At 43.6% G+C, this 15,029-nt stretch overlaps 1 protein-coding gene across 1 annotated transcript; it reads right to left on the bottom strand.

The window, feature by feature from the left end:
* Positions 1-1,339: 1,339 nt before the first annotated feature.
* On the bottom strand, positions 1,340-14,316 carry ndufs8a (NADH:ubiquinone oxidoreductase core subunit S8a). The gene is given in 9 exon segments (XM_034224522.1): positions 1,340-1,914; positions 6,126-6,254; positions 6,383-6,446; positions 6,767-6,810; positions 6,812-6,876; positions 7,054-7,143; positions 9,904-9,969; positions 10,921-10,976; positions 14,082-14,316. Coding segments are annotated over 8 exon segments (633 nt in total). The 5' UTR covers positions 10,964-10,976; positions 14,082-14,316; the 3' UTR covers positions 1,340-1,782.
* Between the last annotated feature and the right edge of the window lie 713 nt (positions 14,317-15,029).

Genomic DNA, 15,029 nt, shown 5'->3' with positions numbered 1-15,029 from the left:
TTCCAACAGTACCAATTTTTAAGAACTTATGGCTAAAAATGATTTTATTCCTCATCAAATATCATTGATTGATTGATCAAATATAACATCAACTCGTGTACTACCATCAGCGCCGCTTCTCGGCGATTACCGTAAGACGCTATTAATCGTGCACTCAAAAATGAAGCGCTGCTCATTTGACCAAGCAAATGCGAGAGACGGCTGAGTTGACCGCAGTCTCAGAGGTGACCACGATTCACTCCACAGCATGTCCGACTCAGGCAGTGGGCTCTTCCTGTCGCTGTTTGAGTATACGCTGCACAAAGATGCAGAGTTGGCCACAATAATGGAAAGCATTCCCCACACAGCAACGTACACCTCTCACGACATATGCACAATGCCATCATAGAACTAACAGCAGTTCATCGTCTCTACTATTTATCTCCGAGTGCAGCGATGAGGAAGCTGCCGTCCTTAACCAGTGTACTTGCTCGTGATTTACCAGTGTTTGTGCTGCCACGCACACCATGTTTCAAAAGTAGTTTATTTGTGTATGTATTTGCGATAAGTGTGCGTCTTTGCGCAATGCTGTTGGCCTTACGACGCTGAAGTTGGCTTCCGATTCAGAGCATCCGATTCGGCAGTTAAGGGGAAAGTTAAGGGACATTTAATTTACAGCGCTGAGAGAACAATCCTCCGTGTTTGAACCTCTTAAATCGCTGCATAGCCGATTTATTTGGACTGGATTATCCCAAAGAGTGCTGAGTGAGTGAGTTAGAGTTGAGTTACTTGAAAAACTAAAGTGAAACTTGATTTATTCTATTGCAGGGTCTGATTATTATATTGTTGACACTTTAAAATACTACTATCCTACTAAAATGCTGCACAAATCAGATTGATTATTTAATAAAGAAAAGAAAAAATTAAAAAAAATTCTTTATTTTTCAATATCGCGATAAATATCGTACCGTGGACTTTTTATCGCGATGTTATCGTACCGTGAGTTTTTTTATCGTTACAATCCCTAGTAAATACCTCTTTTTGTTAATTCTTCCAAACAAACTTTTATCAAAAATAATTAGTTGTCAAGGTCTTTGAGCCTTTTCTGTAACTTGTACTTTGTAGAGCTAAACTAATTTAATTTACCAATCAGATAACTTTACACTAAGTAACCCCCCTAACATTGACCTTTACACATTGACCTTTGAGACATGAAAGGCTCGATGAAGGACATAACCCAGCTGGAGGCAGCAGTCACAGTCCCGCTCTCAGAGGGGGTCTGATCAGTTTGTAGACCTTTACATGTGGTGGACTGTTGTACATTTATTTTGCAAGGTAAAGAAGAACGATCGACACAATATATGTTTTTCACTTAACTTTATTTTTGAGTCAGGGTGGGAAACAGCCAAAACACTCTGCACTGACATCCAAGATCATAACACTAACTTGTGTATACTTGTATGGGACATCAGCAGTCTGTTATCAGTGTACAGCACTGACACTGCCACAGCTTCAGACCCCCACATGAAGGACTGGACCATGCTGAGGTATCACACAGACAGCCATTTTATAATAAATATGCAATCTAAACAATGACATGGTAAAACAAGAGACATTCAAAGTATACTCAACACATGAGGGGCTGGCATGGTGATGTTGGTGTGAAATAAAAGATGCTCTGCAAACTAGATTCCAACCCTGAGCTCATCCACAGCCGAGTCTGTCTTCTTACAGTATGTACAGAATGGATGTATGAGTGTGTTATGAAGTGCTAACTTCTGTGTGTGAGTGTGTGGGGGGGCTCTATCGGTAAAGGTAATCAGCTTGTATGTTGGCAGCTATCTCGGCCTCCCACTTGTCTCCGTTGTTGAGGAGCTTCTCCTTGTTGTACAGCAGTTCTTCGTGAGTTTCAGTGGAAAACTCAAAATTAGGACCCTGGAGAAATAGGAGGGGGGGGGGAAAGTCAGAGGTCGGAGCAGGAATAAAAGGAAGAGAGGGGGGTCAGAGGCAAGGATGAGGACCATAACATGCAAAATCACAGTAAACCATCATTTAAACAGTCCTACAATAGTGCTTGGTCACGGCCTGGCAAAATGACGGCCCTGCCCACTTGGTGGTGAAAACAAAGAGCTGGTGCCAAGCGGAAAACCTTTTTTATACTGCCTACTAAAAGCTGCTGTTTCGTGTATTGCATGTCAAACAACAAAACAGATCCAAAGTTATGAATTCCTTTACTTCGATAGAAAATGGTAAAAGAAAATATCTGTGTCTTCAGGCTCCACAGAGAGGACGGAGATCAATGTATGAAACACATCATCACAGCTAATGATGCTAATGAGGCTAACATCAATCATCAAAGTACACAGTTGTAATGTTAAAAGTCAATGTAGTGACTATAGCTGTTGCATTTCAAAATACACTGACAAGCAAATATTATCTATAATATTTACAAATCACTTCATACACTTTCATTTGGTTGTTATTATTGAATACTATTATATACAAATAATCTCTGCAGTGGTGCAATTTGAGAATGTCCAACCTCCTCTGATGTTACACTGCAACCTGCCTGTGGGACACAAAGTCCAAACAAACACAGCCTGTCCAACACATGTCCTGCAATACATATCTGACAGATGCCCAACTGCTTCACTGGTTGTTAAAGTCAATACATAGTATTTTCATTTTAAAGAATGCACTTTCTATACCCTGCTTCATAAACAATACTGACATCCCTGTGCTCCTCCGAGTCTGGCTCACAGTCCGGGATGTGAGGACAGCGCGAGGACACAGGCTGCCTTACTTCATAGAGGTAATGGTGGTCAATAATAACTACAAAGGAACTAAAATGCTTAAAACTAATAACTTTCATTAAGTGTTAGAGAAAGAACATAAGATAGGTTGATAAAGATGAAGCTGTTTAACGGGCAGCGGCGCCGCTCTGTAGATAGAGAGAGCGAGAGAGAGGACACACAAAGCTTATTGGTTTTTTTTTAGGGCCGGGACTTGATTAAAAAAATTAATCTAATTAATTAGAGGCTTTGTAATTAATTAATCGAAATTAATCGCATTTTTAATCACATATAAATATTTGACCTAAGAACAGTGAGAAGCAATTTTTTTCACATGGATTTTAGTATACCATTAGGCGCATTCACACCGCCAGTACTTTTCCCACAAAGGTTCATGAGAATTAGTTCATGAGAACTCTTTGAACCTGGGGGTGGATTAGGCAAATGAAGCCGCTGACGTCACTTCTTCTTCTTCTGCATTGGGTTTACTGGCAGGCAGCAAACCACTTCACGTCGTATACTGCCGCCCAAAGTCCCCGGACGGAAGTCCCCGGAGTTGGGGACTGGCTTCAGTAGAAGCTGCTGGGACTCCCAGCAGCTTCTACTGAAGCCTTCCGAGTAAATCGCCAGAACGCCGACATCTCCTCATCTCCACCGCTCCCATGTTTTATTTTGTGTTGCCATAAGTTAGTCTCTCTGCGTTTCTGCGCTGGGCTAATGCTAATAATGCTAATGCGAGGATAATAAAATGGCAGCTTCACAAAACTTTTTGGGAGTTTTACGGGGCGTGGTTTGCAATCCGCCCAGCCAATCAGAAATATAGCTCTTTTCTCACAAGAGAGCCGTACGAAAGTCCCTGCTCTCTAGCAGCTCTCTGCTCTCTAGCAGGGACTTTCGTGGGGGTAAAAAAGGTTCTCATGAACTAATTTTAGTACCGGCTCTTTTTGGTGTGAACGCGATAAAAGAGGCTAACGTCCACGCTAGCTTCCCACGCTAGCTGCTATATGTTTTGCATTGAGGTGATACTTGAGGCTTGATGTGCTGCGGTGATATGCGAATTCATTTTTGCATAATTTGCACACAACCGTGCTCTTATCGACGCTTCCATCCGTCCGTTTTTTTTAAACAACATTTCCCACTGTTGTTCACTGTGGTTTGTTGTTGTCTGAAAGTCATGAACGTTAGTTGGTGCTCCAGTATAATCGGTACGCCTCAAACTCATCCAGTGAGAAACGTCCGCGGTGCAAAATAAGTGCGATTAAAATGCGTTCCTTTTTTTAACGCGTTAATTTTTGTGTAATTAATTAATCTTAATTAACGCGTGTTAAAGTCCCGGCCCTAGTTTTTTTTACATATATTTATCTACTTTAGTTTACCTAATGAATTCATTTTTTTCCCTCTCTCATCATTTCACTATTGAATTGTATTATCCTTGACGCTCTGGCAATATTGTTCCCCTGACATCATGCCAATAAAGCTTAATGAAAGGAATTCATTGAGAAAGAGAGAGAGAGCGACTCCTGTCCTAACAACTCTTATTAATCCCCGTACTGGACAATTATTATTTGTTCTTATTTGGAACCGGGTTTTGCTTCCCAACCCTGGTCCTGTGCTCGCTACATTTCCCGACCCGCCCTGTATCGGAACCGGAGTTCGGTACCCAACCCTAGTTGTCAATTTGGGTCAATTACCCTCCATAGTCTGTTGTTCACCCTCCATAGTCTGTTGTTCTCCCTCCATAGTCTGTTGTTCACCCTCCACAGTCTGTTGTTCTCCCTCCACAGTCTGTTGTTCTCCCTCCATAGTCTGTTGTTCTCCCTCCATAGTCTGTTGTTCTCCCTCCACAGTCTGTTGTTCTCCCTCCACAGTCTGTTGTTCACCCTCCACAGTCTGTTGTTCACCCTCCACAGTCTGTTGTTCACCCTCCACAGTCTGTTGTTCTCCCTCCACAGTCTGTTGTTCTCCCTCCATAGTCTGTTGTTCTCCCTCCATAGTCTGTTGTTCTCCCTCCACAGTCTGTTGTTCACCCTCCACAGTCTGTTGTTTCACCCTCCACAGTCTGTGTTCACCCTCCACAGTCTGTTGTTCACCCTCCACAGTCTGTTGTTCTCCATCCACAGTCGGTTGTTCTCCCTCCAATAGTCTGTTGTTCTCCCTCCATAGTCTGTTGTTCTCCCTCCATAGTCATAGTCTGTTGTTCTCCCTCCATAGTCTGTTGTTCTCCCTCCATAGTCTGTGTTCTCCCTCCATAGTCTGTTGTTCTCCCTCCATAGTCTGTTGTTCTCCCTCCATAGTCTGTGTTCTCCCTCCACAGTCTGTTGTTCTCCCTCCATAGTCTGTTGTTCTCCCTCCATAGTCTGTTGTTCTCCCTCCATAGTCTGTTGTTCTCCCTCCATAGTCTGTTGTTCTCCCTCCATAGTCTGTTGTTCTCCCTCCATAGTCTGTTGTTCTCCCTCCATAGTCTGTTGTTCTCCCTCCATAGTCTGTTGTTCTCCCTCCATAGTCTGTTGTTCTCCCTCCATAGTCTGTATTCTCCCTCCATAGTCTGTTGTTCTCCCCTCCATAGTCTGTGGTTCTCCCTCCAAGTCTGTTGTTCTCCCTCCACAGTCTGTGTTCTCCCTCCATAGTCTGTTTGTTTCTCCCTCCATAGTCTGTTGTTCTCCCTCCATAGTCTGTTGTTCTCCCTCCATAGTCTGTTGTTCTCCCTCCACAGTCTGTTGTTCTCCCTCCATAGTCTGTTGTTCTCCCTCCACAGTCTGTTGTTCTCCCTCCATAGTCCATTGTTCACCCTGCCCCTTTCCTTTGGGACATGGCAATAAATTAACTTTAATTTGGAATGGAATCAACATAAAGAAAAGAAAACCGTGTCTCCTGATTGTGATCACTGAGGGGAGTCATGTTACCAGAAGTGTCCGTAGGGACTTGCTTGGAATCAGAAGGTCGTCGGTTCAAGTCCCTAGAAAGACCAAGTGCTACCGAGGTGTCCCTGAGCAAGGCAGCGTTCCCTACACTGCTCCCCGGGGTGCCGGACATAATGGCAGCCCACTGCTCCTAACACTAGGAGGGGTCAAATGCAGAGCCTCTTTTATGTTCCCCTCTATGGGACGAATTAAGGTATTCTCTAATTTATCAATAGCAGTGAAATTCCAAGATTCTCAATACCAAATCCATATCATGCTAATAAACAAAAACAATGACTGTTTAAAGCGTCCTTGGCTTTCGTGAAAGGCGCTATATAAATCCAAGTTATTAATATTATTTAAAGGACTTTCCTACTATCATGCAATCTGCAGTCTATTCGTCTAAACATGCTGACACCCTGTGTGTCACACATCGTCAGGATTACACACACACCTCTACGATGGCATCCACAGGACATGCCTCCTGACAGAAGCCGCAGTAGATGCATTTGGTCATGTCGATGTCGTAGCGAGTCGTCCTCCTGCTGCCGTCAGCACGAGTCTCTGCTTCGATGGTGATGGCCTGCACATACACATGGTCAGAAACAAAGAGACGCACTGATAGAGCTATTCTTTGATCTGGGAGAGTGTGTGTGTGTGTGTGTGTGTGTGTGTGTGTGTGTGCGTGTGTGTGTGTGCGTGCGTGCGTACCTGTGCAGGGCAAATGGCTTCACACAGCTTGCAGGCGATGCAGCGCTCCTCTCCTGAAGGATACCTGGTGTAACATCATCACAAAGACTGTTAAGCTGTTATGGACTGTGCTATGACTCCAAAGACAAATTAAGAAAAATGTCATTCTAAGCTTTGGCCAATAAGCTTAACAAATTCAATCCATCTGGTTCCAAAAGTACGTTTTGTGTTGGGAGGTCATTATAAAAGCTAACCGCCCAATGAGTGCAGTGCAGAGGGATACCATTAGCTTTACATAGCACGTAGTTCTTTGCTGCTATGCTAATGCCCTGAATGCCGCACATAGCTTTAAGCTAGCAGTTGACAATGACCTTGCAATAAAAAAAACAAGGGGGTCATCCTCACCTGCGCAGTGCGTGTTCTCCTCTGAAGCGGGGGGACAGGGGCCCCCTTCTCAAACGGGTAGTTGATGGTGGCGGGCTCTCTAAACAGGTAGCTCATTGTCATGCCAAGACCTGACATCACAACACAATCAGTCATGTTTGAATGAGAAGAGAACATCCGTCAAACTGACACAGATCACAGGGACAGATAGCAGATCTGTGGAAAACAGCTCCATTCGACCACATTAACTGTGTACATGCATTAACCTTCACAGGAGACATTTTAAAATATGACCATGCTGAGCTGACCTCTGAAGAGCTCCGTCCACAGCAGAGTCTGAGCCGCCCGGTCTGTGATGGACTTCATGTCTGTGGGGATGTCTTTGGCATTGACATACTCTGCACACACAAACACAACAGGTGAGCTGCTTATACTGTGTATACTTATACGTTCTCCATCAGATTGATCAAATAGTTACAAATATTACCTTATTTACAGAGACATTTTATTTTTGAGAAATTTGAGTTAGAATGTGCTTGTTATTATCCTTTTAGATGACGCAATTGAGAAACTGCATATCTCAATTTATGATTTCACAATACAATACCATTGAAAGATGATCAATTGAAGTATTGCCCTAGCTCCTTCCCATTATTCTGGCTCTGAAAGCTTCTCCTTCAGAAACAAATCAGGATGCTACATGCTAAGCTAAGGCCAAGACCAGGTGAAGCAGCTTTATTACGATTTGAAAAATTAACAATCAGCGACTGATAGAACATAATTGTGTGGAATTGGATTAACATTTTTCATTATTAAAATAATGCTATCCATTACGTTGCCATGGCCAGAAGCTTTGTAACCTTTGCAAGTTGCTGCAATTAGGGTAGTGTGACATGAACCTATATTCCTAGAACTGCTAGAAATGAGTACATCGGTAGAGATTCTGCAATACCCGTCCTGCAGCAGCTAATCTCGTGTAATCTCAAGATTCATGCTTTCTCTTGCCTTATCACAATATGGCCTACCCAGCTGCTTCTCAGACCCCGGCCACACGAGGACGAAAACGGCTAAACGCATAGGATTAACGCAAACGCAACCGCAAACAAGCTTCCGTCCACACGCAATAGTTATCCGGATAGTGTCTGTCCACACGAGACAGCTCCGTTTAGCTCCAACCGCTGGAGAAGCTGCAGTACATATGCAGGAGCCTGTACGTGGCGCTGTAACTTCCTCCACAAAAGCAGCGAAGAAGCATGGTTGTCATGGTTGCCCTTCTGTTTATTCTCCGCGGTGGGGGCCGAGGGAACCGGGCAGAGTTTTTCGCCAGTCAACGTGAATTAAAGTTTAAACCTTCCGACAAAATTATAAAAGTGCCGGTCAAAGGTCTTCTTTGTTATTTATTGAGCTTTAAAACAAATGAATAACGACTCTATATAATATAATAATAAAATACACGGAGCCTCTCTTTTTCCTCCCTCTCTTCAGACAGCGCCAGTGTCTGTTTCATGCAGCAGCTGATCCAGTAATGAGTGACCCGGCCGACAGTAAAAATAAACATATTTATAACTAGGTAGTTTGAGAGGTGTCTCCGTCCTGTCAGATTAGACTTCACTCGCGTTTATGTCCATATCGAGAGAAAGATAAATAATCTGAATTCAGTGTGCAGTTTACTTTGACGCGGGGGTGAGCAGCAGAGGTGGGGAGAGGCGGGGCTATTGCGCAATCATTATCAGAAAATGATCGCTGAAGCTGCAGTACATATCCACAAAAGCAGCGAGTAAGATCCCCCCCGGATGTGTAAGTCTGCTGTAGATGTTGCACAAAGAACTGTAGCATGGTCAGTAGCGTCCGGAGCACGATAGCAACTCTGCGATCCGCCATTGTTGTTGTTGTTGGTGGCGAAACACATCAGCAATGGCGCGGGGTACGCGGAGGTGAGCAGCAGAGGTGGGGAGAGGCGGGGCTATTGCTATTGCGCAATCACTATCAGAAAATGATCGTATAGGGCGCACCCACGGAGCCGTTGGACCCCCCAGAGCGTTGCGTATGCCGTTCTATCCACCTTGGGTCCCGTTGTCGTTTCCTCAGTCGTTTAGTGCCGTATTCGGTCGTCCTCGTGTGGCCGAATGGTCTATATGACACTAAACAGTAACGCAAACGACCGTTTTCGTCCTCGTGTGGCCGGGGCATCAAGGTGACATGATTGGTGCCAAGATGGGGGAGGAGAGTGACTTTTGTATATTTAGGATAAGGAAGATCTCTGGTTATGATTACCAGCCATTGAAGCTTTTTTTGTCTGCTTTGTTTAAATGAAAAGATGAGAAAAAATCTGAAGAAAATGTATTTTCTTTACTTTTGTTGTACCCCAAAGGACACACGTGTGATTTTTATATATCGCTCCATCTATAAATCAGAATGGATTTAACCTTAAAATGTGAAATCATTAAAACGATTGTTCTCAACAACCCTTAAGCTTCTATTTTTAAATATCATTTTAGTTTTTTTTCTGTTTGGGGAGTCTAGGGACAAGGAAGGCCCCAGACGTGAAAAGAGAAGGAGGAGAAGGAGGAAAGGAGACGGGAAGGAACAGGGGGCGGAAGACAAAAAAAACCTTGATTAGGCGCGAGGAAAGAGGGGGCGCTCGCGGGGGCGAAGAAGGATTGCTACACACATCACACACACAACCCCACTCACACACACACACACACACACACACACACACACACACACACACACACACACACACACACACACACACACACACACACACACACACACACACACACACACACACACACACACACACACACACACACACAAACACACACACACACACACACACACACACACACACACACACACACACACACACACACACACACACACACACACACACACACACACACACACACACACACACACACACACACACACACACACACACACACACACACACACACACACACACACACACACACACACACACACACACACACACACACACACACACACACACACACCACACACACACACACACACACACACACACACACACACACACACACACACACCACACACACACACACACACACACACACACACACACACACACACACACACACACACACACACACACACACACACGTTGTGTTACTTACTGAACCCTTCTCTTTGTGAGGACACACCGAAAGACCTCGTTAGATTATGGCTGGCCACAAAAGTGCCTGAAAGGAAAAATTGAATAATCATTAAGATCTCAGTGACTAGACAACTAAAGGATGCTACAAAGCTCTCAAGAGCCCTTTCTCATGTCTCTAAGTTCCGCCTCCTCGGTCCTCCGGTAGTGACCCGGACTCGATTTCAGCGCGCCGTAATGAAGGACATCTCATTTCTCTAAATGCACACCGAAGATGGAGCATGGAGGAGAGTCTCTGGAGGAGCTATCACCGAGGACACTGATGTATCCTCTGGGGATGTATTTCCGGCAACAGTGATGTTTAAAAGAGACTTGACGCACGGCTGGACTGATCTCAACCAATGACAGCTCTGCATGCTAATGGTGACAGGAGGCACAGCAACACTCTGTCTGATGGGCAGAACTGTGTTCATGAGAACTTATACTACATTCTGTCCTCATCTGCAGCCTGTTATTGTCTCATTATACCGCACTGTGAATGAATCAAAGTAAATAAATAAGTGGTCATGAACACATCTGTCCATCAGACAGAGGGCTGCTGTGCCTCCTGTCATCATTAATGGACGTCTCTTTAAAATGACCGCTCAGAGGAGAGGAGTTCTCATTTCTCTAACCGCCTGCTGCTTCCCCTCCTCTCTCCTCGGTTCCCCTCCTCAGTCCTCCGCTCGCATCTCCTGTGGGCGGGACTAAGTCTCGAGGAGGGGAGTCGAGAAAGGTCTAATGTGTTTTACAACATGTCACTGTGACAAAGACATAACTTCCGGTCTATGGCCATTTGCTTATAGCAGGCAGATCTATTTTTCAATCTGAAATGGATTATATTATTGACACACCTATATTACTTTACAACTTGAGTTGTGTCATTTCCAAACTATCTAATTTATTTAAGTTATAGTTGGACTACGACCATGCTGGTTGCACTGGTACTGTTTCCTTGGGGGGGGGGTTAGGGTTAGAGGGGGGAGGAAGAGACTCTTACCTGGCCTTGACACAGAGTAAAGGGAACGCAGGGTTGCAGCCATCACGTCTTCAACGCTGAAATCACACACATTACTGATGAGAAACAGTGCAGAAAAAGCATGGAAGCATTATCGTATACTTATATAAATTATATAATATACTTGAAGGATAACAGTTTCTACGTGTTAGAGGTTAACAGCAGTGGCGGTTCTACAGGGTGGCACGGGGTGGCAGCTGCCACCTCAGAAAAATGCCTTGCCACCCCAGCTGCCACCCCAGTTGGCAGCTTTGTTTTGAAAGAAAAGTTGTGGCTCATCGGACATTTATGAGAGAAAATCTCTAATGTCCGAGTGCAAGTGAATGCAGCACAAGACGCGAGCCTTGTAACCCCTCCCCTCCCTGGCGCAAGCGTGGAAATATGATTGGCGGCGATTTCATTTGAACGGGGGACAGCGCAAAACGAGAAGCATTTCGGATCCAAGTAGACGGAAGGAATGAGGTATTTGGGTCAGGGTCAGGGTATGGCTGGGGTAGGCTACAGCCATACCGAGAAATGGCTTAGCCCCACCATGAAAAATGATGTTAAGGTAAGCAAAATAAAGTCCGCCAACTCGCGGAGTAAATTGCACAGACAGCAGTTAGTAAGATTGATTTCAGCAGCCACTTGTCTGGAAATACCGAAGACCAGAAACGGCTTTGAAAACTTTTGTCACGTAGTGATCGTCTTCCCAATAGAACATCTTTGATAATGTCTTCTGGCCAATCAGAATCAAGATAACGGCGTGGTGTTGTTGCAGGAAGTCCCGATACATCAATACAACATTACGTGTTGATAGAAATCAACACGTAATGAAATCAGACCCCACGGTTTGATGATTGATAGGTGTGTGGGCTGTCTTTCATGTTGACACACAGAACAATGGGGGCTATCCACCCTTATCCACAATGTAAAGTAATTCACAGCCTCTTCCCTCTTCTCTCTGTGAGGAGCAGCAGGTTCAGCTTTCAGAACAAAGTAACACAAAACGAAATACCATTCATTTTTTTAAATATGTCGTGGAGTAATAGATGTATTTATTTGTCTTCTCAAGAGAGTACCAGAATGTGTATTTTATGTTAGTATTTCAAAAAATCTCCTGGGGGAGAATCCCCCCAGACCCCCCTGCAGGGGTTGGGTTTTCAGCACGTCAACTCTTTCACTTGTGGGGAAATTGCAGGATTGGCTCCAGGTCGTCCTTTTTATTTACTACAACACAAATGTGCCTTTTTATTTCATACAGTTCAATTTGGATTGAGACAGGGAAATAATCTGAACCTCACGCGTGGCGTTTCACTGTCAAGGGGAGCGGGTATGTAATTACATTGCAAATACTGACTTGAGCCCCACCACTGTATGGGTTAGCCCTACCATAGGTTACCCAACACAAATACTGTTTGCGGTCTACAATGACAGAGAAGAGCCTGTCAAGTTTGGCTGTACTCAGCATTGAATCAAAACGCACCATAGCTTTAAATCGTTTGTGAGGCGTTTTGCTGATCAAGATGGTAATCGCCACATTCAGCTGTTATAGGCATGCCAACTTGATGCTCTGCTCACGGATGAGTCGATGAGAATAATAAACTGTTAAAATGATGACCTTACGTGTGTATAACATTTTTCGTCTTTGAGGGGTTCTGCCCCCAAAAAACTGTTTGAAGTCCTGAGAAAGTCAAATCAGACGGTGTGTAAAACTTCACTGCCCAGCCAACAGAAAGTAACCACTTTGATTGAACTAGGCCAGTAGGTAAGGACCTTCCACTGGATAATAACTGCAGCGATGTTTTAGCTGAATACACGTTTTTAACCCTAACTGATGCAGTTAGTCACTTCTTTAATGTTTGTTCTTTCTGATGTAAAGTCAAGGTTGTAACTGTTTGCAATGAAGTTGTGGGGCGCTGAACTGTTCTTTTGATATATGATAGTAATTACTTGTCTTTCAAATTTGAAGGAGGGTGAGCAAGCATCTTGAGGAACATTCATCATTATCTCCTCCAACAAATATAGTTTATTTAATAATAACACTGAATATGTGAATCATAACAGTGATTGACAGCTGATAGGAATAATATGATTGTTAATAGTATCATATTCATTCAGACAAACATCGATGAGACAGTTAATTAATGTACTTATTGCAGCAGTCTGCATACATTTGGTACCCCTGGTATTGTTCAGTTAAAATTCATGAAATTATGTCTGCCACCTTATATATTTATATGTAAGGCTTTACTGATGTGCCACAATAATGTCACCAAATGTTATTGAGTTAACATATTAATATTGTGGCTTTCCAAGTTAACATTGATTGATTGCGATTAAATCAGCATATACTTCTGCCAGGGGATGCCACCCCTGAAATTCTCCTGCCACCCTCTTGCCACCCCATGAATATTTTTCTAGATCCGCCCCTGGTTAACAGTGTCTCTCTTCTCCCAGATGTCTGTCAGAATCCAAACAGCGCTAGGTTGATTCTGACAGACACTTAACGGTGACATTGTTCTACATTGGGTTATCATCAGAACCCTAGTTTATGTTAACCGTTACTGTAGCCTTTAGTCCGAAGGATACTCCATCTATCCTAAACACTCACTCAAAAAGACCCTCATAAATATGGCCTGCTCTGAGCGATGGTGTAACCTTAGCGTTTCTCAGCTGCTAACGTGATAGCATTGTCTTACTTTGTACAAAGTCATATTCTGAGGCACAGAACTATACATACACTTAAACCGGGAATCATTGACCTCAGCTTACCCTGATGCAAATATTGCTAGCTAACTTACGTAACATGTCCAATGTTTAGCTGATGTTAGTCTACAGTATTTTGCAAAGCACACACAGAATAACCCAGTGACATCGGGCAGTTAATCCCAGCAGTTTAGTGGGCAATAAGTGGATCAGACGGTGAGTTTAGTCAGACTGTGTGTGTTTAGTGAGTGAAGGGTAAAGCTCACCGGTTAGCTAACGTCGACGTAAGAAGCGAGAGCTCTGACTGTCAAGGACTTTTGCTCAAAGGTCGTGTAAGGTGAATGAAGGGTAATTATAATCATTTCAATATAAATAATAAAACATTCACTATTCAATTTTCTTTCAATTCAATTGGAAAGAAATAACATGAATGCATTTAAATGGTTTGAACTTACCGAAATGTTGCTATTTGGCCTTCTAAACCAGAACAGCGGACGATTTGCGGAACGGACCGGACCCTGAGTGTGTACAGGAAGTTACCCAACGTAATTCCGTCACTTCCTCTACAGCTTTTCTTCGTGTTGCAGTACTGCCATCTAGTGATGTTACGTATTGCGCCGAGGCTTCGGAGCGTGTGTCGAGTAATCCCCGAAGCTTTTTGTGAAGCTTGTATCAAGGCTTGTATCGTGTTGGGCCAGTGACGTCACCGATGACAAACGAAGCCTCGCTGCCTGTCGATACCACGTGACTGCTTCAGGAAGCGATTCAGATCGGTTGAACCACAACGCTCATAATACCCATGGATGTATAATAAGAACCATATTACCCTTCCTGTACCCGGGCCCGCTGGTGACACGATGGAATTAAAAGAGCTCAGACCCTCACTTATATAGAGGTCGGAACATGTCATAAACGGATACAAGCATAAATAAATGTCGGAATAAAAACATGAATAAATATATTGCAGTGTTTTCGGTGAAATTCATCATGTGTGCCGTGGCTCAGCTGGAAAGCAGTTGACTCACGACCGCAGGGTCCCTGGTTCAACGACTGAACAATACGTCTTTTTTGTTGTTTATAAAAGCTACAGCTAAATGAGATAATGTAGTTAATAAATGTAGTCGTTGATATGGTTTAGCCTTTCTCAGGCTACAACATGGTTACGTTTACGAATATTATTAAGGAATACAAATCCCTCTTTGCAATGTGTACCAGCCTCCTTAGGCTTTTCAATCACAATCATTCAACTGGAATAAAAACAATATTGTTAACATGAAAATATGTAATGTTCGTTGTTTAGAGTTATTCTAAGGCTTTACTCATTGGGAACTCGGTATGAGATAGTCCAATCTGCCTGTTTTACACACTTTGACCAACAGGGGGTTTGTGTTCAAATGAAGCCC

This window comes from Gymnodraco acuticeps, unplaced genomic scaffold (assembly GCF_902827175.1).
Source record: "Gymnodraco acuticeps unplaced genomic scaffold, fGymAcu1.1, whole genome shotgun sequence".
Taxonomy (NCBI): Eukaryota; Metazoa; Chordata; class Actinopteri; order Perciformes; family Bathydraconidae; genus Gymnodraco; species Gymnodraco acuticeps.
Note: the sequence above shows the minus strand (reverse complement) of the source record. Positions and strands in the feature narration are given on the sequence as shown.